The following is a 27,597-nucleotide window of genomic DNA, read 5'->3' as shown; positions in this document are numbered from 1 at the left end:
GTAAATAAACCACATTTCTTAAAGCTACGACAGTATCCATGTGTCTCAATTCTCCAAAAGAGCACAGTCCCCAGGTGATTTTCCTGGAACCACACAGACTCTTGCCACCCGACTTTTGCAACAATATTTTAAAATGATATTGCTATATACCCATATGTTTCCATATCAAGACACATTATCCAGGGTTATTCTTCCCCCAGTGTTGTACTGTGCTACTGTTGTAAACAAAAATTGCCCTTTTCCCTTATAGGGTATCCAAGAGCCCATATAGAGTCCTTATGTAGGTTCCCTATTGGTAGGAGAAAATAACAGAGGCCAACCAGAGAATATTGAGAAGCAAAGCAGCTAGTAAGCCCGATCTTTATTGATCTGTTGCTACAGGGTCCTCACTCACCACACGAAGGAGGGAGGAGGAACCCAGAACAATGGTGCACAAGGCCTTAAATAGACTTTTGAAATTGCCACCCTGTAGATCAAGACCACCCCAGAAACACCATACATACATCACAGAAGGGGTGCAACCTAAGACCACCCCTCAGATACATCATACCTACATCACAGAAAAGGCGGTCTAAAACAGAAATTTGAATGTTGTTTTTCTCCTGTCCTTGTTTATCTCCTGTCTGGCAGGTTACTTGATTGGATACCCTGCTTAGTAGATTGGATTGCCTGGGGAGCCTGGCCAGTCTTTTGTAATGATAAATACTTAGTTCCTGGGCCAGGTCACAGGCTCACCCTATTCAAACACAGACATACCCTTAAGACAGGATTTGTGTATGGAGGATGAAATTAATGGACTATGCAGAACTGGATAAACTAACAGGAAGGATTTGAAATCGGCGCGACCAGAAATTCACAGAAGACTGGAGTAAATTTACGGACTATTTGAAAAGTATTTGTGAAGATCAGACGACGCTTGTAGGTTTCCAAGAAGTTTTGTGAGGAGTATTATTGGAGTTACTACAAATATGGATAAAGCGGAGGATGATTTGTTAAGAGATTTAAAGGTAATATAAAACTGAGTAATGCAGAAGTGATTATAACAGTGGATTTCCAGAGTTGCTGATGGAAGTCTAAAAAGATTGTATAAGTGATAAAGTTGTGTGGTACGTTTTATAATTTATATGTTAAAATCAATAAAAAATATTTTTTTAAAAAAAGAAAGACAGGGTTTGTGAAGGAAAAGACAATGGGGAGGCTTTTCCATTTTCCTTTGACCTTGCAGAGAAAACATTTGGTCAGTATAGGGCAGTTTGGGAATCAAAAATGGTTCCAAGGTCGGTCTTCCTGTGCTGATCTATGTACGTGCTTGGTTGGTACACTTATGAACACTACCATATAACTAAGACCTCAAAATTCCTATTACACTACTGTTTTTCTACAGGTTGCAGCAAAAAGCCAGCTTCAGCAGTTCCCTCGTATCCCCCCCCCAGCCTAACCAGAACTACTCCTCCCAGCATTCATAGCGAAAGGCCGACCGCCTCTACAGTATTTTTGTCTTCGCCAAAGGAACAGACTGACCAATTAGAAGAAGCCCAGAGGCGCGCGTGGTAGGCCAGTCCACCAATGGGAAGCGGGCGAAGGGGCGTGGCCGGGAGATTTGAACTGGCGAGTCGAAGGAGGCAGAACTGCGTGCAGCATCTCGGTAAGGGGACCTAGAAAGAATGTGGCGCGTGTTTAGGGGTGCTTGATTTTTATTGCCGGGGGTGGGGAGAGAAAAATATACTGTATATAATAGAGGATTCTGTAGGGTGACCACACGGTACGAGAATTATCTTGCAACTGAACAGCCTTTCCTGCTTTTGGTGCCTTAGGTGGCTGCAATGCGCAGAAAACAGATCGGGAAGTTTTATACAGCGTGGAGATCTATCAATGTCTGGGGATCATCCTGCCCTTGATGGATTTCCATGTTGTGAAGAAAGAAAGAAAACTCCCCGGCAGGCTCTTGGTATTCAAGCTGCCGTTTAAAGGTATAGGAGCAGGGGCTGGTTAAAACGTTGGCAACTAATGGGAGGGGTTTTGCATGAAGACCTCACCAAGGGGCGATGGATCCAACAGACCGTCTTTCACAACCGCAAAACAATATTATAAAACAGGTTCTCAAGCTCCCTGAGCCTGAGACCACTTGAACATTGCCAGGAATCTCAGTGGATCATGTAATAATCTTTTTGGGGGTGGGTGGGTAGGGGGTTGTTCTATGCTGAACAAGCACTCATTTTTGCTCCTGGGTTAAATATGAATTTAAAAATGAGTATTCCCCCGACCCCTCTTGCATGGGGATTGTTGTAAAAACTAGTGACATATGAAAAAGAAAATCGTGCCCTAGGCCAAGCTGCTGGTTACTGCCCCTCTAAGGGGGAAATTAGCCTTGTTAGCCTGTTTGATCTGACCATTAGAATGTTTACTACACATCAAATATAATATACATTTCAAACCAAACTGTCGTGGGAGAACTGTGAACAGGATCTCCTGGGGCTTTTTGGTATGCCTGTTTTTATAAATGTTATTAGCTGCCCTGAGGGGGTTCAGATTAGGACCCAGGTTCAGCGAGTGAGAGGGTTAACTTTCCCCTCTTACGCTGTTTTCCCAGTCCACATAATTCTCCACACTCAAGCTGCTCTTTGCCCCTTAGTGTAAAACACAACATCTGTATGTTCTTGTTTCCCTTCCATTTGCGAACATATGAAAATATCCTGATACCAGCTTATTAATTTTAAAGAATGAAGGACTGAACTAATCTATATTGACTTGGCCAACTTGGTACAGGATCATTCCAGGGTGGGGTACAAATAAATTACTATTACTATTCCCAGTCCCCTGGTATTTTTAAATGCAGGGGCAAATGTATTTTATCCAATGATAGCTTTACTCTAGCAGATACTTGATTTTTGCTAATCTTGTTGCAGTCCTCTGCACCACTGCTAAAAACATGACTGCCATACAAAAAATGCTTTTTATTTATTTACTTACTGACATTGCAACCCTAAGAATATCTTATCAGAAGTAAACCCTATTGAATTAAATGGGGCTTACTCCCCGTAAGTGGGTTTAGGATTGCAGCCTTGTCTATTCGGCCCCCATCACACAGTGATGTTGGCTCAGGCCACAACAGCTTAAAATATAAATAATAAGAACAAGAATCAAATGCAGTTTAAGATGTGGATAGTTCAGTTGGTTAAAGTGCGGTGCTGATAATGCCAAGGTTGCAGGTTCAATCCTCGTAATGGACAGCTGCATATTCCTGCCTTGCAGGGGGTTGGACTAGATGTCCCTTAGGGTCCCTTCCAACTTCTGTAATTCCAAAAACGTGCTGCTCATATTCCCTCTGTTAAATATGATAGGCCATGCCAAAATATAACAACAGATAGTGGTAGAAAACCAGAATATAGGTAAAGGTAAAGGGACCCCTGACCATTAGGTCCAGTTATGACTGACTCTGGGGTTGCGGCGCTCATCTCACTTTATTGGCCGAGGGAGCCGGCGTACAGCTTCCGGGTCATGTGGCCAGCATGACTAAGCCGCTTGTGGCGAACCAGAGCAGCGCACGGAAATGCCGTTTACCTTCCCGCCGGAGCGGTACCTATTTATCTACTTGCACTTTGACGTGCTTTTGAACTGCTAGGTTGGCAGGAGCAGGGAGCTCACCCCGTTGCAGGGATTCGAACCGCCGACCTTCTGATCGGCAAGTCCTAGGCTCTATGGTTTAACCCACAGCGCCCCACCCCATATATATATATAACAGGTTTGATGAATAGATTTTGAAAGCAATGATTCAGAGTATTAATCCATTAGACTTCTTTGTTTTCGGCTTTCCCCTTGAAAGGAATTCCAAAATGTTAGATTTGCAGTTCTCAGAATTGCTAAATGGTGACTTTGCACAGCACTTCCTTTCAACCATGTGTGGCCCCCGCTAGACATTTCCCATTTCCCTCAGTTTCAGGATGTTTCTGATCTGTTCCATCTGTCCCTTAAGACATAAATTGAGCCCTTTGGAAACGATTTTGTGAACCTGGCCTGAATCCCGAAGTAGAAGTGAAGGCACTGCCTTACTACAAAGCCGTCAGAAGTGATTGCTCTTTTCAGAGAGGACAGCTGTTATTAAAACCCACATTTATAATCTTGCAACAAATGAATGCATTGATTAGCCGGTACAATCAATCAATGAGTGCCTTTGGCCGTTAATCCCTTGTGGCTGAACAGGGCTGTAAATTTGTTGCCTTAGTAGCATTAAAGCAAGACAAATTTATCATCCTGTGTTTAGTTGCTGGGCTCTGAACTTCAGGAAGGTTGTTGAGACATTGTGAAGGACTCCAAGGAGAGTTAGGTGGTTGGCTGACATGTGGCTGGTTATTTGCTACTTCCCTGCTTATTGGAGCAGAATTGTTTTTCTCTGTGAATGAATAGATGGCATATGAAATTGCAATTTGTTTATCCCACCATCATCTCCTTATGCAAACTTAGGTTGACTCGTGTATGCATGTCCCCAGGGTTCCCAACTGCATCATACATTTACAGAAGTATCATACTACTATAAGCAATCATGGCTTTCCCCTTTGTTAGGTGACGCCTTCTTGTTTGGTGATCATTCATAGCTGAGTAAGATTGTCTTCCATAAACACGATTTTAACAATGAGTCCCTAAGTGACTGGAGGCCAATTCTGGACCCACATGTCCTTCCACAGTGGGGACATAGGTTTCCAGGCAGGAATTGATCACGGTGTGGATTTGCCAAGTGTGCCTTCCTCTTAGCACGTTTCTCCCTTAATTCCTGAGTTCAAGCATCTTCAAAGCCCATGAAACCTTTGGTCAAGGCTGTTCTCCAATTGGAGCGCTCGCAGGCCAGTGTTTCCCAATTGTTGGTGTTTATACTACATTTTTTAAAAAATTGCCTTGAGACAGTCTTTAAGCCTCTTTTGTTGACCACTGGCATTGTTCCCTCCCAGAGCTATAATTCCTATACAGTGGTACCTCTAGATATGAACGGGATCCGTTCTGGAGCCCCGTTCGCATCTAGAAGCAAACGTAACTAGTGACAGCACGTCTGCGCACGCGCATGTCGCTTTTCGCCGCTTCTGCGCATGTGCGTGATGTCATTTTGAACGTCTGCGCATGCGCAAGCGGCGAAACCTGGAAGTAACACACTCCGTTACTTCCGGGTTGCCGCGGAGTACAACTCGAACATGCTCAAACCAAAGCGCATTCAACCTAAGGTATGACTGTAGTTCCCTGGGAAGAAGGATGGCTTGTTAAACCAAATGGGGCAGAGGTTTTCTACCTTTTTGAGTCCACGGCTCCCTTGACCAACTAGGTTCTTTCTGCGGCACCCCCATGGAGCTCAGGAGCCCAGTTATGTCACCCTTTGCCTACAGAGCTGGCAGCCTCTCACCCTTTTTTTGAACACCTTCCCTTGTGGAGGGTTCCCTCAGCCTCCTCCCCTCTCCTTGTGTGATGTAGTGGTTAAGAGTGGTGGACTTGTAATCTGGTGAACCGGGTTCGCTTCCCCACCCCTCCACATGCAGCTGCTGGGTGACCTTGGGCTAGTCACACTTCTCTGAAGTCACTCAGCCTTACTCACCTCACAAAGTGTTTGTTGTGGGGGAGGAAGGGAAAGGAGATTGTGAGCCGCTTTGAGACTCCTTCGGGTAGTGATAAAGCGGGATATCAAATCCAAACTCTTCTTCTTCTTCTTCCTTGGGAGTCCTCTGAGCTGCTCCCACCACCACCTCCTCAAGCAATTTCAACATAACAAATTATCAAACCATATAATCACATACAGTGGTACCTCGGGTTACATACGCTTCAGGTTACATACGCTTCAGGTTACAGACTCCGCTAACCCAGAAATAGTACCTCGGGTTAAGAACTTTACCTCAGGATGAGAACAGAAATCACGTGCTGGTGGCGCGGCAGCAGCAGGAGGCCCCATTAGCTAAAGTGGTGCTTCAGGTTAAGAACAGTCTCAGGTTAAGAACGGACCTCCGGAACAAATTAAGTACTTAACCCGAGGTACCACTGTACATTATTTTTTCCCCTTTCCCCCCTCCCTTTCATCCGTCCCTCCTCTCCCACCGCAAAGATTTCCCTCAGCTCCTCTCTCTCATTTCTCGGCACATGTTATTCTCTGCATGTTATAAAATTTTACATATCCTTACATTATCTATCTAACATGTTATCAACCAGTAAATTTATGTATGTTTATTCAAAACCTGCCAAGGAGTCCAGTTCATTTTGTTGTCTTTTTAGAAGCTCCTATTCTTCCTTGAAGCCACAGTTGTCCTTGTCCCGCAATTTATATGTCAATTTAGCCAGCTCTGCATAACTCGTCAATTTTTCTTGCCACTGTTCTTTCGTTGGGATTTGCTCATTCTTCCATCCTTGTGCTATCAAGACTCTTGCCGCTGTTGTAGCATACATAAATAAATTGTTTTTCTCGGCAGGTCTTGTCCTACAATCCCTAACAAAAATGCTTCTGTTTTTTTTACAAATGTCCTCTCTTTGACACAGAGCACTGAGGCCATGGCGCACGTCTCGCCCGCCGGAGAGGGCAGCGTGGCGGTAGTGGTGCGGGTGCGGCCGCAGACCCCCCGCGAGCGGGAGGGGAACCGCCAAAGCGTGGTGCGGGTGGTTGGAGACTGTATGTTGGTGTTTGATCCCGAGGAACCCAGCCCGCCGGGGGTCTTCGCCCAAGCTCAGGACCCTCCGTCGAAAAGGAAAGGCAAGAACCTGACGTTCGCTTTTGACCGGGTGTTCGGCGAGAGTGCTACCCAAGCAGAGGTGTTTGAGAATACGACCAAAGAGATCCTGGACGGTGTTCTGAATGGCTACAACTGTTCGGGTACGGAGGCTGAAGGGGTGGGGCTTTTCATGGCTCTGCCGTCAAGACTGGCAGTCTTCAAGGCCGTGCCATGGCCTGACACCATAGATGAAGGCTAGAGCCGTGGTTCCCAATGTGGGGTTGTTTTTAAAAGTCTGGCACGGATGAATCCGTTTTCCATTACTTTCTATGGGAAAGCGCGCCTTGGTTTTGGAACGCTTTGGTTTTGGAACGGACTTCCAGATCGGATTAAGTTTGAGAACCAAGGTACCACTGTACATTGGCCCCAGGATTTGAACGGCCTTCCAGCATCTGTTAATGATCCAGGTGGTTCAATGCACATCCCTGATCCTTAGGGGCTGACTCAGTGGCTGCGCCCTCCTTCTCTTCCAGTGTTTGCCTATGGTGCAACGGGTGCAGGGAAGACCCACACCATGCTGGGGTCGGAGAAGGAACCAGGCATCATGTACTTCACCATGGAAGAGCTATACAAGCAAATAGAGGCCAGGAAGGAGGAGAAGCACTGTGAGGTCCTCGTCTCCTACCAGGAGGTACCACCCTCGCCCATTTCTTACAGCTTCTTTCTACCTTAGGCTGCAGAGAGATGCAGTGTTCATAGCAGAGGTCAGACCGCCCCTAGCAGGAACCCAGTTTTGCAGTTTGACCTCCACACATACAGATAGGCAAGGGGAAATTCTGAGTTTGCCCTTGGTCTTGTTCTCTTCAGAAGGACTGCCTGAAGTAGCGATATGTGAGAACAGGGTCTTTTCTGTGGTGGCTCCCCGCCTGTGGAATGCTTTCCCCAGAGAGGCTCTCCTGGTGGCGTCATTACACGCCTTTAAGCGCCAGGAAAAACGTTCCTCTGTAACCACGCCTTTGGCCATTAAATAATCTTATAGCCTGTTAAAAGTGTTGGGCTTATTTTATTTTTGTTTATTTATTAGAAGAGTAATTGATTGTTAAACTAGTCCAGGAATTGTAGCTCTGGGAGGGGAATAGGGGTCTTCTAACAACTTTCAGCACCGTCAACAAACTCCAGTTCCCAGGATTCTTAGGGGGGAAGGAAGTGACTTTTTAAAGTGGCATGATGCTCATTTAAATGTATAGTTCAGATGGGGTCCAACGCAGGAAAATGCCCATTGCAGGGGGTTGGACTAGATGACCCACGGGTCCCTTCCATTCTTCCAGTTCTATGATTCTATGTGTTATCAAGGCACTGAAGGCAAGTTTCATACCAGCTTAGCTACAATCAAAAATGTCTTGTGCGTGTTTTCTCTCCTGGGGCTGCAACCTGATTAAAGGCATTTTAAATGATGAATAAATCGATTAATCTATTGATTAATTTTGCATATGGGTAAGACGCTACGTCTCTGACACAAGAGGGACACCTTTTGGGGGCTGTGACAAATAACCATGTGCCAGTAAAACAGCACTTTCCATTTGCAGAAGGCAATACTTCTGATTTAGAGGAACCTCTGGAACAATAAGGGGTGCGGGTGGCGCTGTGGGTTAAACCACAGTGCCTAGGACTTGCTGATCAGAAGGTCGGCGGTTCAAATCCCCGCGACGGGGTGAGCTCCCGTTGCTCGGTCCCTGCTCCTGCCAACCTAGCAGTTCAAAAGCACCTTGAAGTGCAACTAAATAAATAGGTACTGCTCCGGCGGGAAGGTAAACGGCGTTTCCATGTGCTGCTCTGGTTCGCCAGAAGCGGCTTAGTCATGCTGGCCACATGACCTGGAAGCTGTACGCCGTCTCCCTCCGCCAATAAAGCGAGATGAGCGCCACAACCCCAGAGTCGGCCACGACTGGACCTAATGTCAGGGGCCCCTTTACCTTACTGGAACAATATGGAATGCAGCAGGGGCTCTGTGGCCCTCCAGATGTTATTGGACTCCAACTCCCATCAGCCTTTGCCAGCATGGCTGATGGTGAAGGATGCTGGGAGGCGGAGTCCACCAACGTCTGGTTCCCCATCCCCTCAGATATGGCATAGAAGGGAAGCACAGAGACGCCGTCCAAGAAAGCTCTTTGCTATTAGATCATGCACACATGTTGCAAGAGACATCATCTCAGAAGAGGAAAAAGGCCATTGGAAGAGGGTGCTTGCCACCTGCAGTTTCCATAAGTGAATTGTGTTTAAAAATTACATTTTTAAAAAAACCAGCCAGCTGCCTGATTAATTGGAGGCACCTTTTTAGTTGATTAAAAGCTTTGAAGCAATTGATCTAACTAATTAATCAATTAATCACTGTGGCCCGCATTGTTGCAGTCCTTGGGCTCCTGCCCATGGCATACGAAGTGCAGCTCAGACCTGTTGGTTGGCAGAACTTCCATCTAGTGCGTTCCCCAGTTCAAAGGGAACCCCGTTTTTTTACAGAGTAGCGTGCCATGCCTGCAATGGTGAGAGCTATGCCTAGGGTTCGCTGCTGTGATTTTGGCAAAGCCGGGTGCTCTTGTTTGCTTGCGATCTGCTTTGGCTTTCCTCCCTCAAAAAAAAAATAATTAAAAAATCTGGAAAACTTTCCAGTTGATGGTTTGTTTCCCCGTACGTGTTGCCTTGTTCCTGCAAAGTATTCGGGGCAGCCTACCCAAACTGGAGGCACAGATGAAACTACCATTAAAACAGCCATATGCGTTAAAAATCAAAAATATATTTTGCTGCCAGGCTAACAGGGTTGGCACACTAGTGGCCAACATTGTGGAAACCTTTTGGGGAAAGTGTATTTCTGAGGTTTGATGGCTCATAACACCTGACTGGCTCTCTAAACTCTCATGCCCATTGGCTACGTTCAAATGAAGGAAAGTTCCTGCATATTAACCTAAGCAAGTTGTGCTTCCTTTTTCTGGTTCCTTGGCTATAACTTTTGATAGAACACAGGTGATTGAACAAATTTTGTTGCATTACACTCTTCATTAAAATATCTCTCCAATGATATATAATTTTATGGTATCACTCCAAAAATAAGTGGTGTTATGAGCCATCAAACCTCAGAAATACACTTTTCCCAAAAGGTTTCCACAATTTTGGCCACTAATTTCTGGCCACAATGCAGGCACTGGGGCTGGGGAGGCCCTGCCCTGGTTTTGCACGTCAAGCTTCATCAGAATTGGATGAAGCTACTTTTTAATTGGCAGAGAACGAATGAACCTTTTAGTTCCCTCCCTGCCCACATCAGATCACTAGATGCCCCTGAAAACTGATTGACTGGTTTATCTGAATTTAAGAAACATGAGCAGTTGCCTGCAGCCTGAAACAGCAAGTGGTGACTTTCTTGCTGCTTAGATCAGGAGGGAGCTGTGCTCTTAGCTACAGCTTCAAGCTGATTTTTCAGGCATGATAGGGGTTGGAGCAAACACCCCAGCAGGAACACCAGATTGGCTCTGCTAAGGTATTTGCACCTCGCCAACTTCATCTCCCAGTGAGCAACAGCGACACACCTGCTGGAAAACTAGCTGCTCTGCCCCAGCCGGAAAGCCACTTCTGAAGTGCTGACTCCCAGGAGACTTAAATGCTCTGTATTAAAGCCCGATTCTTTCTTCCAGGTGTACAACGAGCAGATCCACGACCTGTTGGAACCGAAGGGCCCACTGGCCATTCAGGAGGATCCAGAGAAAGGGGTCGTGGTACAAGGGCTGTCTTATCACCAGGTGGGTACGATGATTGCCTTGCAGGGAGGACAATATGGGGGGGTATATATGTACACGTGGGTGGCGCTGTGGTCTAAACCACTGAGCCTAGGGCTTGCCGATCAGAAGGTCGGTGGTTCGAATCCCCATGACGGAGTGAGCTCCTGTTTCTCAGTCCCAGCTCCTGCCAACCTAGCAGTTTGAAAGCACGTCAAAGTGCAAGTAGATAAATAGGTACCACTCCAGCAGGAAGGTAAACGGCGTTTCCATGCGCTGCTCTGGTTTTGCCAGAAGCGGCTTAGTCATGCTGGCCACATGACCCAGAAAAACTGTCTGCGGACAAACGTCAGCTCCCTCGGCCAGTAAAGCGAGATGAGCGCCGCAACCCCAGAGTCGTTCATGACTGGACTTAACTGTCAGGAGTCCTTTAACTTTACCTTTTTATATATACAGTGGTACCTCAGGTTAAGAACTTAATTCACTCCGGCGGTCTGTTCTTAACCTGAAACTGTTCTTAACGTGAGGTACCACTTTAGCTAATGGGGCCTCCCGCTGCCACCGCTGCACGATTTCTGTTCTCATCCTGAAGCAAAGTTCTTAACCCGAGGTAATATTTCTGGGTTAGCAGAGTCTGTAACCTGAACCGTATGTAACCTGAAGCGCATGTAACCCGAGGTACCAATGTACATTTATGTAATTAAAGAACCCATCGCTTGCTTAAGGGATATCTTCAGCTGTGGTGGGAACATGAAGGGGAAATTACTATTTGTGGCTGCGGCACGTGCTTTTCTCAACAGTCTCTCTCTCTGCTGGCCTGTGACTTTTTATTTGTTTTAATCCTTTATTTAAATTCATAGATATCATACAGTATCTTAAATCCACACATACAAAGAAAAAAATAACCTTACATAAATTTACAGTTAAATATTAAATTACTCTTTCCACATATTTTCTAATTAAACAGTCTCTTTTTCTCTGTGCCTTTTAGCCAAAATCGGCAAGCCAACTCCTGGAGATGCTGAGGCGAGGAAATCTGAACCGTACACAGCACCCCACAGACATTAACGCCACCTCTTCACGTTCCCATGCAGTCTTCCAGGTAAGTGTGGCAGAAATTGTTAGGGACCATACGCAACTTTTGCAGGGCACCGTAATTAGGAAAACGTTTGTTTCCCTTTTCATACAGGAAATATTATTTCTGTCCCTCGATGTAGTGAAAGCTTTTTGTACGCTCATGATGATTTGTGCTTGTGATGGTGTTTAGCCAGTCGTACGCGATCCCGCAAAAGGTTTTGGGGCGATTACACAGCTTACTTTCAAATCGGTGAGCATCCTGTAACTTCCTGCTGAACTCCTGCAGCTTTTCATGCCACAAATGCTGTGGTGTTTTTGTTTTGGTCCCACTTGGTTTGTGCTATAGCAGAAGACTGCCCCTCCAGATGGCAGTAGTGTGGTAACATCATGAAGCATCATGGAGCTACTAATAAAGCAGCAATTAGTGACGCATTAGAAATCTATGCGTGATGCACTATTATTGTGTCAGTGCTAAGTAGCAGAATACACCCGTCGCAAAACCCACCAGCCTGCAGAAGCCCTAAAAAAACACCAACCCATCAAATTTTATTATTTTGGTCACAAACCAGCTCACATACAATATCAGGGAAGGCATAAAACACAATAGGGATACATTTGAATTTGCAATTGGGTATAACAGAGACAATACAGATATATTAGCAGTTAAAAATATATAAGTTAAAATCTTAATCACTAAAATATAACCTAAAATTGTCATTTAAGGCCTTAGTCATTATGGTAGCACAGCTTGTTCCCTAAGTTTTATGGCACCTGCACAGAGTTTGGCCTCCCTTAGCCTGATCTCTGGATCCTTGTCCTCTATCAGGGATTTTAGACATTGAAGTTCGGACCCATTTGGAGATTTTTGTATAGCAGGGGTGATAAATGCCGAGCGTATATGCCCGTAAGACAGTTTCTACCTTTAATCATGAGGTCTGTTGCCCTGTGTGTGGCTTCCTGGAAATATTTTGTCTTGCCGCTGTGGAAAATGGAGGTTAGACCAGATGGATCCTTGATCCGATCTGTATTCTTGTGGGGTAGGTAAAAAGGTAAAGGACTCCTAGGCGGTTAAGTCCAGTCAAAGGCGACTCCGGGGTTGCGGCACTCATCTCGCTTTCAGGCCAAGGGAGCTGGCGTTTGTCTGCAGACAGCTTTCTAGATCATGTGGCCAGCATGACTAAACCGCTTCTGGCGCAACGGGACACCATGATGGAAACCAGAGCGCCTGGAAAAGCCGTTTACCTTCCTGCCACAGCGGTACCTATTAATCTACTTGCACCCGTGTGCTTTCGAACTGCAGTAAAAACTTCCCGATAACAGGACTACCTTCAGGTGTTGTGTAGTTCTCCATCTCCTTGACATCTGATAGGAATGTTAGAATTCCTGCTCCATGATTGCAGTCATGGGGTTTTTTGCCTTTCACATGACGTTATATATTTTGACTCCACAGAGTGGGAAGTGATGGAAACAGGATGTTTGTGTTACTGTGTTCCGTTAAGTGGGACTATTGTCCTTTGTTCTTTTTCTCTTTGCTGTCTGATGCTAGAGAGAGAGGGAGCCATGTTGTAGTGCTCCGTATGTGTTTATATATAAATAAAGTAGATTAGCCAAAATGCTGAGTTCATTCACACGTGATGCGCAAACTCTGCGGATCCCTAAGTGTGCCAGTGTCGGTTGGCATCGGTCGCTGTGATGTTCGGGTTGAAGAAAGCTTTTGAAGCTCCCGAACGAAAGACCAGGAGGGAGAGAACATGCCAGTCGGGCATGTGTCTCTGCCAGGGTCCTACTCGAGTGTAGGCTGAACTCCTGACAAGGAGGGCGTTCCACTACCTAGAAGGCCCTCTGCCTGGTTCCCTGTAACTTCACTTCTCAATGTTCAGGCCAAACAATGGAGGTGGAGGTGCTCCTTCAGGTATACAGAGCCGAGGCTGTTTAGGGCTTTAAAGGTAAGCACCAGCGCAGATTCAACTGGCTGTCTCCAGTTCTGCTTTTCAGGAAGTTCAGTGCTCTTCCACCCACACCAAGGGATGCAGCACTTTTTAACTTTTTCAGATCCATGTGAAGCAACGGGATCGCGTTGTGGGCATCACCCGGGACCTTCGGGTGGCCAAGATGAGTCTGATCGACTTGGCGGGCTCCGAGCGGGCCTCTGCCACAAAGGCCAAAGGGGAGCGGCGCCGTGAGGGGGCCAACATCAACCGGTCCTTGCTGGCTCTCATCAACGTCATTAACAGCCTGGCTGATGCCAAGGTAACGCCTTTGCTACTTCTTCCTGCCCCTGGGTTTAGATTTCTGTGGTCTGCCGCTGGGTTTACTGTTCAGGGCCATCCTTGGCCATTGTTAAAGGGCACCTGAGTTCACTCAGTGACAGTCATTCCTGCGTACATATTTTTATATAAGAAAGTGTGTGTACAAAAATGCTTTGAAGGCTTTCAACATAATAAATCTGATTGCGTTATCCAGACTGGTAGAGGCTTGAAAATGGGCAGCATGATTCGGGGCGGGTGAAGAGTGTATATTGTCTGTTTTTATAAAGAAATAATGCCGTGCTGTAACATCTCCTCTAATTCTTCCATCCTGCACACAAACGTTTTGCAGAAACCATGGAAAATTCGGCTGCTGAAAATGAAGTCCTTTTCACCCCCTATTATATCTCAGCTTCACCACAAGGGGGTGAAGTTGTAAGGCTAACAGCACAATATATTCTGCATAGAATTGTAGAGTTGGAAGGGACCCTGTAGATTATCTAGTCCAACCCCCTGCAATGCAGGAATATGAGACCTGCAGGTATAAGGCAGGATATGAATTTTAATAAATAATAATAATGCAGCTGTCCCTTACGGGGATTGAACCTGCAACCTTGGCATTATCAGCACCAAGTATGTTTACTCGGACGTAAGACCCACTGTGTTCACTGGGACTTACCTCCAGGTAGATGTGCACATGGGACTGTAGCTGCAGTAGCCACAGAAGAATTAAAGGGGAATTGTGGGCATTTTCCTGTGGGAACATGATTTTTATAAACTCAGTTTTTGTCTCTGCTTCCCTTTTGGCCCACAGGGCAAAAAGCCTCACATTCCATACCGGGACAGCAAGCTTACCCGCCTCCTAAAGGATTCCATCGGTGGGAACTGCCGGACCATAATGATAGCCGCCGTTAGTCCCTCTGCGCTTTCCTACGAGGACACCTACAACACCCTAAAGTATGCCAACCGAGCGAAAGAGATCAAGCTCCTAGTAGGTATCCGAGAAAGCCAACCTCTTAAATCAGGCCGGAATTGCAACTTGTGCAAAAATGTGACGGCCTACCTCTGTTCCCCACCTCAAAATTACCTGCTTTCTGTGCTTTGTCCTGGCCTGCAGATGAAAAGCAACGTGGTCAGTGTGGATTGCCATATCAGCCAATACGCAGCAGTTTGTGAGCAGCTGAAAGCAGAGGTAAGCAGACCCTGTTTCCTTCAGGTGGGAACCTGAGGAAGGGTGGGGGGTCATCGTATAATGAAGCCTTCTTCACAGGGGATATGGTAGTCCATAGCTACTAGTCATGTTGACTTACCGTATTTTACGTTCTATAGGACGCACTTTTCCCCCTCCAAAAATTAAGGGGAAATGTGTGTGCGTCCTATGTAGCGAATGCATACATGTGTGTGCGTCCTTGGCTTCGGCGATAGCAACGCGAAGCCTCCGAAGTGCAGAGGGAGCGCTCCGGAGGCTTCGCGTTGCTTTCGCTGAAGCCTGGAGAGCGAGAGGGGTCGCTACGCTCCGAAGGCTTCAGGCTGCTATCCCTGAAGCCTTCGGAGCGCAGTGCGAGTTCCCGCTGCGCTCCGGAGGCTTTGGGTTCCTTTTGCTGAAGCTGGGAGAGCAAGACTCTCCCAGCTTCAGCAGGGAGAGGGAGAGCTGCGCAGCGCCCCTTCAGCCAAGCGGGAGGAGAAATGGAAGGGGCTCCGTTTCTCCTGCCGCTTCGCTGAAGGGGTGCTGAGCAGAGAGGGGGAGAATTTTATTTTCTTGTTCTCCCCCTCTAAAACAAGGTGTGTCCTATGGTCGGGTGCGTCCTATAGAGTGAAAAATACGGTGCGTAACCTCCAGAATTAGCCAACAGCCCTGGCCAGTGGGGCATTTTTGAATTGCTAGACAAGGTATGCAATCTCTCTGTCTGGTTTAAAGTTTCACCGCAGTGTCAAAACTATGCTGTGTGGCAGTCAAGCTGTCGATTCTTGCTGTCTACCTGTAAACCGATGCTTTGCATTTGCTTTCTCTCGCCCACTCCCTGTTAGCATTGCCATAGACCAAGCTTTTTGGGGACCCAGCGGCCTGTGCCGGATTACCAGATTGGCAGAGCAGGTCCCTCATGCCTTTTAGGGGTCCTGCAACAATGGATCAAAATTAATATTGATTTGATCTTGAAAGAAAATGGCAATCAAGCTTTCTTAGTTCAGTGTTTTCCCCTAGAGTATTCACACGGGGGTGGGCAAGAGAGGTTTCGACTGCCATGGGGCCTTCACACGGTTTAATCTGGCGCTGCCAGAGGCCTAGTTAGAAATCTAGAAAACTGGTGTGGCCACCAGAAAATACACCCTTTACAGAAGAAAAAAGTGGTGAGTCTCAGTAAGCAATAGGAAAACACCTGAGCGCAGCCCCAAACAAGTGAAAGACAGGCAAAAAACACCCACTCAAAAGCCATAAAACTTGATTTATTCTTTTAAGAAAGAGCAGGTGTCAGGAGGGTTGTCTGAGGGTGCCCACGGGTGCCGTGTTGAAGACCCCAGATACAAATGTTCCCTTCAGGCCAAGTTCCACTCGTGAAGGTCCTTAGAACTAGTCCTCCGTAGAAAGTCATTCAGGACAACACTGTAAACAATTAAAAACATTGGCAGGATTAAAAAAAAACCGCTTGCAATGTGACAGGAACTATTGTGATAATTGATTTTTAAAGAAAATATGGAGAACATTATACAATGCAGCTGGAAAAGAGTGACTATGGAACCCATGGAGGGAAGTCTAGGGATTCAGAGAATCCTATTTGTATATGATTATGATTTACACGTGAATGCAAATGTTAAATGGAAAATCGAAACCATGGTTGGTTTGTAATACAGCCAGTACACTGCGATCTTGGGAACTTCGCTCTATGTGCGAAATAATTTTATTTTTTTTATGCCTTTAAGGTGGCCGAATTAAGAGGGCGGCTCCGAGCTTATGAGGAAAATGTCCCAGAGGTTAGACCCCACCTTGTACCGGCTGTTCTGACTCCTTCCAGACCTGGCCAGGATGAGTTTCTCAGGTAGGTCTGCTGTATCTTACTACACAGGAAGCATTGGAGTCGATACCTTTTGATATGGACAAGACTGCAAGAAGCCTGTGCAAAGTGAGGCATTTAAAGCTGAAATCTAGCCAATCATGGACCCCAGGATTTGAAGGATCTGTTTCAGCCCGAAGTCCTCCTCCCAGCCTCTTCTTTTCCTTCCCTAAAAACCTAGGCTCCTATTTTTTCTAAGATATTCAGAGATATGCAGTGCTTAAATTTTCCTTTTCCTTTTTTTTTTTTACCACAGCAACCACGAGGCCTAGAAATTTGCCTCTATTTAGAAAATAGATTCTCAAGTGTTGTGGGATCCACTGTCAGAGGGCTTCGTCCACAATAGTAATTTAATAATAATATTTTTTTAAAAAAATTATATCCTGCCCATCTGTCTGGGTTTCCCCAGCCACCCTGGGCGGCTTACAACATATATATAAAAACGCAACAAAATATCAAACATTTAAAGAAAACAAAATATCCTATGCAAGCAGCAAACAGACCAATAAATCAATAGAAACCAACAATAACAATAATAACAGCAATAATAAATAGTTTATAGTCATGCCCAAATTAAAATAAAATGCTGCATCCACACCATGCTGCAAGCTATAGTTTGTTTAGGGTGCTGAGAGCTGTTAGAAGACACACACACACACACACACCCCGCTCCCCTCACGGAACTACAATTCCCAGATTTCCCTAGGAAGTGGAGTTGATTGTTAAACCGCTCTGAGAGGGAAGGGATGGTCTCCAAACAACTCCTTCTTCACCCTTAACAAACTACAGCTCCCAGAATTCTTTGAGGGAAGCAGCAAGTGTTTAAAGTGGCGTAACAGGGCTTTCAATGCACGCTGTGTGAACGTCTAGTGTTAGCTACTTGTATCGCTGGGGCAGGGACAGATTTAGGTTTGATGAGGCCCTAAGCCACTGAAGGTAATGGGGCCCTTTATATGTCCAGCTGTCCTTTGTCAACAACAAATTGTCGCAGTTTTTTGTGTTGAATATATGCTATATTTATGGACCTAATAGGTATCTAAAGCCATTTGCGCATAATTGTTGAAATTGTTGAACTGAAATACAATTAAGAAGAAGTATATTAATAGTGAAATACAATTACAAAGAAGTATATTAATAGTGAAATAATTATTAAGCCCTAACTTAAAATGATTTTTTATTCATAACAAACTTAATAATGCAAACACATTGGCATTTAGCAATAACAAAAGTTCCTTTAGAAACACAATTTACAAAGACTCGTAATCTAGTCTCTTGAAACTTGCTGTAACATGAAATAGTAATAGCAAACCAGTGATATTTTAGGGAGCAGGCTAGCAGGTGGGGCCCATTACTTACATCATAGGAGCCGACACAACACAAAACACTGTTGCTGCATGTAGGTTTTATTTTATTTATCTTATATTTTGGAAATGTACATCCAGGTTTTTTTTTCCCTTTAAATTTTTTGGGAGCCCCCAAGTGAGTGGGGCCCTAAGCTATAGCTTGTTTAGCTTATATGTAAATCTGGCACTGCACTGAGGTAAAGAGAGAGGTACAGATAGTTTAATTGCCTACCCAGGGCGGGAGTGGGCCATGGACGAGAATAAAACCGTCTGAGAGCTGGCCTCATGTCTAGCAGCCCAAACTATGAAACAGGACGTCCTTGGTTTGAATTTCACCCCCTCTCCAGACTTTCTCAGACTGAGCAAGGCTTTGCCCCCAGAAGGTTAGACCAGATGTCCTTTGGGTTTCCTACCAGCGCTTGGTAGAGAATGGTTGGTGACACCCCACTCCTGCACTTGGTACAGGTCAAAGGAGACTTGTTCCGACTGCAAAGCCCCGGATAAGGGCGATGGCGAGACAGAGCTGTTGAAACCGAATGATGGCACCTCTTGTTCAGGAAAAAGCAGCACAGCAGAGCAGGTAAGGGCCAGGAAGTTTGTGGGATGGGCATCGAGGTCAGGAGATCTCAGCACGTGGATCGTTTTTCCTGAGGCTTTTCCACCCAGAGATCCGCTCAGTATCTGCAGTGCCTCTCTTGAAGATTCACACGTGGTGCTTCTTATAACTGACCGCTGAGACCGTTTCTCGGCTAATCCTGGAGCGCCCCACAGAGATTGCCCCACGAGGCAGCAAGTGGATTTGTGGGTGCTTTGATCAGCACCCTGAGGGTGTTCTTTTATCATCCGCACCCAGGGGAATTGGGAGCGTTGCATGACATCGCAGCAGCTCATCCAATTGTGTGTTGTTTCTTAAAAATAAATAAATTTATTTATTTGGTTTTTCAGATTAAACTTTTACAATCACATATCCAACATACAACACAAAAGCCAAGATTCCAAAGAATCTCCTGGAATTCCCTCCTCCCCTTTGTGGGTCCTACTGCTAATCATATCCTCCTGTATCTTTTTTGATAATCCAAATCTTGTACATCTCCATTATGTCCAAAATTCACCTTTAAACTACAAGTGGTTATTCAGATCGTCCAATTGTCAGGTGGGCATGTTGCACACGATGGGTAGAATTTAGCATCTGGTATATATTATACTAGGACGCGGGTGGCGCTGTGGGTTAAACCACAGAGCCTCGGACTCGCCGATCAGAAGGTCGGCGGTTCGAATCCCCGCAAAGGGGTGAGCTTGCTCGGTCCCTTCTCCTGCCAACCTAGCAGTTCGAAAGCACGTCAAAGTGCAAATAGATAAATAGGTACTGCTCCGACGGGAAGGTAAACGGCGTTTCCGTGCACTGCTCTGGTTCGCCAGAAGCGGCTTAGTCATGCTGGCCACATGACCTGGAAGCTGTACGCCAGCTCCCTCGGCCAATAAAGCGAGATGAGCGCCGCAACCACAGAGTCTGCCACAACTGGACCTAATGGTCGGGGGTCCCTTTACCTTTACCTATATATTATACAAATTTTACACCTGCATAACCCCCCGCCACACACACACCTTTTTGCTGTGTTTGATAGATTCAGGAACTGGGGGGGAAGCCCAGCTGCTGTGGCACAGAGTCCTCGGATCCAGCTGAGAAACAGGAGAAGCTGAATGCTCGGTTGCAAGGAATGGATAAAAAGCAGCTGATGAGGTGAGTCGACGTCTTTCCACCCGATACAAGGAGAGCGAGGTCCTCTTATCCTGCCATCTCATGCAGGTTTAAGCACGTATCAGGTTGGCAGTCAAATTGATGTCACAGACATTTCATTCTTTCCAAAATACAGTGGTACCTCGGGTTACAAACACTTCGGGTTACAGACTCCGCTAACCCGGAAGTAGTATCTCAGGTTAAGAATTTTAACTCAGGATGAGAACAGAAATTGCATGCCAGCAGCAGCGGGAGGCCCCATTAGCTAAAGTGGTACCTCAGGTTAAGAACGGTTTCAGGTTAGGAAGGGACCTCCGGAACAAATTAAGTTTGTAACCAGAGGTACCACTGTACAGTGGTACCTCGGATTACATATGCTAACCCAGAAATAGTGCTTCAGGTTAAGAACTTTGCTTCAGGATGAGAACAGAAATCGTGCTTTGTTGGCGCAGTGGCAGCGGGAGGCCCCATTAGCTAAAGTGGTACCTCAGGTTAAGAACGGTTTCAGGTTAGGAATGGACCTCCGGAACGAATTAAGTTCGTAACCAGAGGTACCACTTTACTGTTTATTTGCAAGGTGGGGAAGGAGCCCAGCTGATTCCTTTCTGCCCTTTTGCAGCGTACACAACATACATTCAAAGTACACGACTTCCCCCACTTGAATCCTGGGACCTGAGTCTTTCACTCTGTGAAAGGCAAAATACGGTTCCTCAGGATTCTTTGGCGAAAGCCATGTGCTTTAATCGTATGTTGCATACACAGCCTTTGCTCCTGTCTCTCCCATTGTGATCCCGTGGTTATTTTCGATCTTTCTTACTGTCTCAGGCTGGTAACGTCAATCTTGCACGTGGCACAAAGGCAGTATGCCCTTCTGAAAGCTGCCAACCTCCTCACCCCGGATACGAGGGTCGACTTTGAAAGCCTGGGCAGCTTGGTGTCGGGAGAGGCCTGCGAGGTCCCAGAAGTTTCCGCTGTAAAGGAGCAAGTTGGGGAACTGGATGTGGCTACTCAAGGCAGCCTGGAGCCAGAAGTGCAGCAGCTCGTGGATAATGGTGATTCTTGGGGTGGGGGTGGGGGGGACGACAGCATTGAAATTTATTTTAATTTTATTTATTTGTTGGATTCATATACAGCCCTATACCCGGAGGTCTCAGGGCGGTTCACAGAACAAAATCAGAATATAAAACCACAAAATATATCATCAAAATAAAAACAACAACCCAATAACCCCCACAACCACATTTTAGGATCAAATAGGATCAAATCAACCAAAGACTTGGTTAAAAAGGAACGTATTTGCCTGGCGCCTAAAGGTGTATAATGAAGGCGCCAGGCGAACTTCCCTGGGGAGAGCATTCCACAGATGGGGAGCCACTGCAGGGAAGGCCCCGTTCTCGTGTTGCCACCCTCCGAACCTCTTGAGGAGGCCCGCAAAGAAGGGCCTCAGAAGGTGATCTCAGGGTCCAGACGGGTTCATATGGAAAGAGTCAGTCCTTGAGGTATCGTGGTCCTGAACCGTTTTAAGGTTTTATGGGTCAAAACCAGCACTTTCAATTGGACCCAGAAACTAATTGGTAGCCAGTGCAGTCAGATCAGAAATAGCAGTGAATGGGATTGGCTGAGTGCAGGGTTCCCCCATTGGCTGACTAGGGGGTTGGCTGAGTGCAGAGTTCCCCCATTGGCTGACTGGGGGCGGGTTGGCTGAGTGAAGGGTTCCCCCATTGGCTGACTGCGGGGTTGGCTAAGTGAAGGGTTTCCCCATTGGCTGACTGGGGGGTTGGCTGAGTGAAGGGTTCCGCCATTGGCTGACCTGGGGGGTTGGCTGAGTGAAGGGTTCCCCATTGGCTCACTGGGGGGTTGGCTGAGTGAAGGGTTCCCCCATTGGCTGACTGGGGGGTTGGCTGAGTGAAGGGTTCCCCCATTGGCTGACTGGGGGGTTGGCTGAGTGAAGGGTTCCCCCATTGGCTGACCTGGGGGGTTGGCTGAGTGAAGGGTTCCCCATTGGCTGACTGGGGGGTTGGCTGAGTGAAGGGTTCCCCCATTGGCTGACTGGGGGGTTGGCTGAGTGAAGGGTTCCCCCATTGGCTGACTGGCGGGTTGGCTGAGTGCAGGGTTCTCCCATTGGCTGACTGGGGGGTTGGCTGAGTGCAGGGTTTCCCCATTGGCTGACTGGGGGGGTTGGCTGAATGAAGGGTTTCCCCATTGGCTGACTGGAGCGTTGGCTGAAAGAAGGGTTCCCCCATTGGCTGATTTGTCCAGTCTCCCGGGTCCATGCCCTTGGGTGTGCGTCTCTCTGTTAGGCTGCCAGTTTTCATTGCTCTCTCCCTCTGTGTTGCAGCTGCCCTCCCGCCTTCCCTTCCTGCAGCTGAGCGTGTCGATCCAACGGGCGGTCCTGGGGTCTTGCCCGCTTCACCAGAAAGGGGGCCAATGCCAGGTGCAGCTTTCAAGACCCCCCACCTCCCAACAAAGAAGCGAAGGAAGTCGGCAGAGAGCCCACCGCTGTCCGAAAGGAGCTCCCCTTCTACCCCCAAGGGGCGGGCCAAGCGTCGGCGGAAGAATCCCCTCTCCCCACAGCAAGGGGGCTCTCTGAAGGAATGGGCTGCTTTCCCCCAGGCTGACTGCACCAGTACTCCTCTCGTGGATAAAGCCAGGTCTTCTAGTCCGTACAGTCTCCGCCCGCTGCCGTGCTGCCCTTTGACAGTTACGAAGACCCGTAGGCCTCTGGGCACCTCAGCCGCCCAGAATTGCTCCACACCAGCTCCGCCGAGGGGCCTGAACACCACCTTTGACCTCTGCGAGGTTCCCTGCCCTCCGGACGTGAAACCCAGCGCTCCTGAATGCCCTGCCTGGGAGAGCGTCCAGCACCTCTCTAACCACCAGGGGGCACCTTTCATACCCAGGTGGGTGCCTCTGAGCTGCAAGGCCCTCTGGCATTTCCTTCCCTTTGCAAGAGGTTTGGCCCGGGGGCCTCAGACACAAACCATGCCAATACTTGCGGTTCCCAGTTGAAAGCATAGGGGGCAATCTCTGCCAAGCAGCAGGGAAGAATCCCACGAAACACAGTTCCTGCCTCCACTCTTACAAGTCAAAAAGCCATGGCACAAAAGGAAAAAGGAATGGGGAGGGTGGAGGAAAAGGATTACACTCAGACAACAAATTCCTGATGTTACCAGGCTCTTCTAACGACCAGGTTGGGTGGAAATGGGCTGCTTGTAGTTCAAAGAGGGGAAAAAAACAGGCCTGCGTGGCCTTTTGATAACCCAAACGTCTTGGAAGTGGCTTTTATACAGCCAAAAGTTGCTGTCCTTACAGACCTTCTGGGCCCTAGCAGGAATCTACTTGTCACTCTTGCTGTGGTAGTTAAGGCTCTCAGTGGCCTAACTGGTACCATCACCTCCAGAGGAGATGGTCCTGCTACTCTTCCTCCAACAGAGTCGCTTCTACAATCATTTCAAGTTGGGATTGGGGAGGAAGGCATGAGCCCAGCTGTTAAAAGCAGCATAGGATGTTTCCCATTTCCCAGCAAAGTCTACAAAAAGTTAAAACAGTTGAGACCTGTCTGCATTGCCTGAAAGTTCCTAGTCTTTAATATAGCCTTGCAAATAGTTACTAGCCTGCAAGCATTTTTGCTAGCCGGTTGGGTTTGTAAGGTGCAGAGGAGGGCCAGAGCGCTCCCCTTCCCGGTTCCTCTGCCAGTCTGCTCATTCGCCTCCATTCAGTTCTTTGTCGCCTGCGGCCACCAGGCAGATATTTAAGTGCAAGGCCACTTTAAGAGGCGTGCACCTTTTTTTTGGCAGCCAATCCCTGCCTTTGTCCCGTATCTCTTGGCGAATTACAGGTGACCAGTTTCCTTGGGGTGAGGAGGGGGGAGGGCAGCCAAACCCTCCTGGAGAATGTGCTTCTTGCATTTAACTCCTGCAATCCTTTCAGTTCCAGGGCGTCCATGCCAGTGTTCACCATGAAGGGCTCCTCCATTCCTCGATCGTCCTCCTTGGCCTCCAAAGCCTCAACGCAGAAGAGAAGGCACACCACAAAGTAAGCTCACTCTCCTTTTCAATAGGCTTGTCCTGGGAACACACCTATGTCCTCCTGGCCTCGATTGAGGTCATCAAAACAAGGGGATCCCTGCATTCAAGGCTGAATATCGGTGAGAAGATGATCCCTGCCCTTAGGCTCCCAGCCCAAAGAGGCACGATACAAAAGGAAAAGTGGGCTGGGAGGGAGGAGGAAAAAGCTCAGACACTAATTCTAAGCAGTTGGTCCCTTACTTTTGTCGCCCTGATCTGGCCACAGTGATCCATGCGACAGTCACCTCCAGGCTTGATTATTGTAACTCGCTTTACGCGGGGCTGCCCTTGAAGCTGACCCAGAAACTCCAGCCGGTGCAGAAAGCTGCAGCGAGGCTCCTTACGGGGTCCGTGCCGCGGGATCACATTCATCCAATGCTTTTCCAGCTGCACTGGCTCCCGGTGGCGTACAGGGTCAGGTTTAAGGTGCTGGTTGTGACCTTTAAAGCCCTATGTGGCCTAGGACCCACATACCTACAGGACCGCCTCTCCTGGTATGGCCCGCAAAGGACCTTAAGGTCCACAAATGACAACACTTTGGAGGTCCCAAGTCACAAGGTGGTTAGATTGGTCTTAGCTAGGGCCAGGGCCTTTTCAGTACTGGCCCCGACTTGGTGGAACGCTCTGTCTCAAGAGACTAGGGCCCTGCGGGACTTGATATCTTTCCACAGGGCCTGCAAGACAGAGCTATTCCGCCTGGCCTTTGGTTTGGACTCAGTCTGACCCTTATGTTTACCCTTTCCTTACGGTTTTGATCCATAGGCTACTTTTAAAATGAGGCTGCATTTTAAACATTTTAAATTTTAATTTAATTGTCCCTCCCCCCCCCATTATGTTTTTATTGTAGTTTTACTGGTGTTAGCCGCCCTGAGCCCAGCTCTGGCCAGGGAGGGCAGGGTATAAATAATTTTTTTTATTATTATTATTAGAGGGCTTTTAATGAGGAGCAGGAACGGGGGGGGGGATTGGAGAGGAGCTGAATGTTGCTGGCCTTTCTGCAGGGGTGCTGGAGACGCCTTGCAACCCAATCTCTCTCCCTCTTTTTAGCCCCGCCTCCTACTCGCTGGGTGCGCCACGCAGCCGCATTGCCAGGCTCCAGGGCACGTCACTCAAGTCTTCACGGGTCACGAGCGCGCCAGGTAAACTGGGTCCGGCTAATAGTAGTGCTAGTAGTGTCTGCCCATATTCACCCAAACAGTTAAGCCCACAGAGCTCTGGTTGTGAAGAGAACAAGGCTGGGTAATGCTTGAAGGGAAGAGCAGGCAGGAGAAGATTGGGAGGTGGGGAGATGCCGGAAGCTGAAGAGGTAAGAGGGTTTAGTGAGCAGGAGGAGTCTGGCAGAGAGCAGTCCAGAAACAGAGGCAGAAGCAGAGGCTGGAAAGGAAGAGGGCCAAGAAACAGAGATGAGGTAGGCTGCTGAAGAGTCGCAGTTGTCTCCCCCTCCTGCTGTGACAAGCTTCCATCTCCCTTTGTCTCCCAGAACCAGAAGAGGCATGAAGAGAGCGGAGGGAAAGTTAGCTCTATGCAGGCATAGTCTCCGATTGCTTAGGGGAAAACCCTGGAGGGAAGGGGACTTAGGCAGCTGTAGAGAGGTGCTTCGTGGGGGCAAGACCTGCCAAAGATGAGCTGCTGGGCTCATTAGGCCTGAAACGCCTGTGCAGGTCTATTTTTGCTAACGAAGAGTTACCTCCAACTCGCTCGGGGTTGGTTCCTGCTAGCTCACTACTGTTAGTCTAATAGGGCGAATGAGGCCCTGCTCACCTTAGTTAGCTCCTGCCTGCCTGCCTTCTTATTTACGTACAACCAGTCAAGGGGTGGCTCTGACTTTCATTGGCTGTGGCTCCACCTATGGTTGGTCTCCCTGCCTTCCGCCTCCCAGTCCCATTGGGCACCAGTCACTTGTAGATTTACCCGGCAACTCCCCTCCTAATCTGGGCTCTCCCTACAGGACAACCCTCTGGCAATCCTGCATGGAAATGGCGCTAGGAAGATTCCGTCGCTCCTGAAGGATTGTATAAAGATGCATTCCTGAAAATCCTCATTGCCCACTCTTTGGTCCCTCAGCATCTACTGATGGTATATTATCCTGTATATTTAACATAATATATATATATATATATATATATATATATATATATATATATATATATATATAAAAAACAAAAACAAAAGCAGGAAAAGATATATATATTCCTGCTTTTGTTTTTTTAATAGATTAGGGTTTTTTTAAAAAAAAACTTACCATAAAAAGCTTTAATAAAATATATGAAATATATATATATATAGAGAGAGAGAGAGGTGTAGAACAATGAAATATAAATTTATTTTTTAACATCATATCAAATATTACTTATGTCCTATTCTGGTTCGTCAGTTCTCACTTGTTTGTAATTCCATAAATTCACAAAATTCCAAATGAATGAATTATACATTTGCCCATTACCCTACACTTTTTTCTTCCAAAACGTCATAAAGTTCGGCCAATGAAATGTTTATTTTCCTGTTCCCCCACGCAGTAGCAATATTTGTAAATTTTAAAGCACAAACCGCAGCCCATATCCTCATCATCCAATCCCTTAATGAAGGGGGTTCTTTCCCCCCCTTTTCTTTTGTGACTAATTATCATCTCTGTATCGACATAGAAATTCGCATTACCAAATAAAATAACTACCAAGTCAAATGGTAATTTCTCCTTGTCACACATACTGTCTTTTGAATAGCAGGTGTTTTTTTTCTTGTGCTTTCTGACCCTGTCTCCTGTATAAAGATGCCTTGTCACAAGGGCAAACAAAAATAACCTCAACAAATATAGTAACACGGAAGTGGACATTTCTTACTGGCTGCTCCAGTGTTGGAGAGCATTCTCCTTGCTGAAATAAGAATGGGCCCCATCAGTATTGGCATGCCGCCGGCTTGTGAAGACGCTCCTGTTTAGACAATCCTTTCCCTGACTTGAAGCTCCTGCTCTAATTACTTGTAATTGCTGTTTTTACCCTTTTATCATTCATTGTGCTGTTTTTATGGGTTCCTTTTATTGTTGCATTTCAGTTGTGGGTAAAATAAACACATTAACTGAAAATAATGCTTTGATGAAACTGCTTTGATGTGTATTATGCACTCTTATATTTTTGTCACCAGTTTTTATACAGTCGTACCTTGGATCCCGAACGCCTTGCAACTCGAACGTTTTGACTCCCGAACACCGCAAGCCCAAAGTGAGTGTTCTGGTTTGCAAACGTTCTTTGGAATCCGAACATCCTCCGCGGCTTCCGATTGAGTGCAGGACGCTCCTGTAGCCAATCGGAAGCCGTGCCTTGGTTGTCAAACATTTTTGGAAGTCGAACAGACTTCCGGAACGGATTCCGTTCAACAACCAAGGTACGACTGTACTCGTAAACCAAAGCCATCCTGACAATCAAGCATCATATAAATAGATGATTATAATAGCAAGTGTGTGGTCACAGCAAACTAGAGCCACAGTTGCAAGGCCTTCTTCCTCGGGAATAAATCCTGTGTTCAACGGTGCATATTCCTTCAGGACTGCAGCCTAATTTCTTGATGGGTTACTGTAGCACACTGGGAAACAAAGGACAGCTCGAGGGACTGTGAAAGCCTTGCTCGGAAGCTCAGTGAGATGT

The 27,597-nt window shown here is 47.0% G+C and overlaps 1 protein-coding gene across 1 annotated transcript; it reads left to right on the top strand.

The window, feature by feature from the left end:
• Positions 1-27,038, top strand: KIF18B (kinesin family member 18B). Its single transcript, XM_083582739.1, has 19 exons — positions 1-515; positions 562-1,007; positions 1,385-1,645; positions 6,505-6,835; positions 7,208-7,365; positions 10,358-10,462; positions 11,430-11,540; positions 13,568-13,765; positions 14,576-14,752; positions 14,879-14,953; positions 16,681-16,796; positions 18,620-18,734; positions 19,780-19,895; positions 20,718-20,944; positions 22,231-22,792; positions 23,823-23,927; positions 25,007-25,098; positions 25,908-26,073; positions 26,121-27,038. The coding sequence occupies exons 4-18, from the start codon at positions 6,517-6,519 to the stop codon at positions 25,943-25,945; spliced, it is 2,514 nt and encodes an 837-aa protein (XP_083438865.1). The 5' UTR covers positions 1-515; positions 562-1,007; positions 1,385-1,645; positions 6,505-6,516; the 3' UTR covers positions 25,946-26,073; positions 26,121-27,038.
• The last annotated feature ends 559 nt before the right edge of the window (positions 27,039-27,597 follow it).

The sequence above is a fragment of the Podarcis filfolensis genome (assembly GCF_964270895.1).
Source record: "Podarcis filfolensis genome assembly, chromosome: 13".
NCBI classification, from domain to species: domain Eukaryota; kingdom Metazoa; phylum Chordata; class Lepidosauria; order Squamata; family Lacertidae; genus Podarcis; species Podarcis filfolensis.
This window is presented reverse-complemented; position numbering and strand designations above follow the sequence as displayed.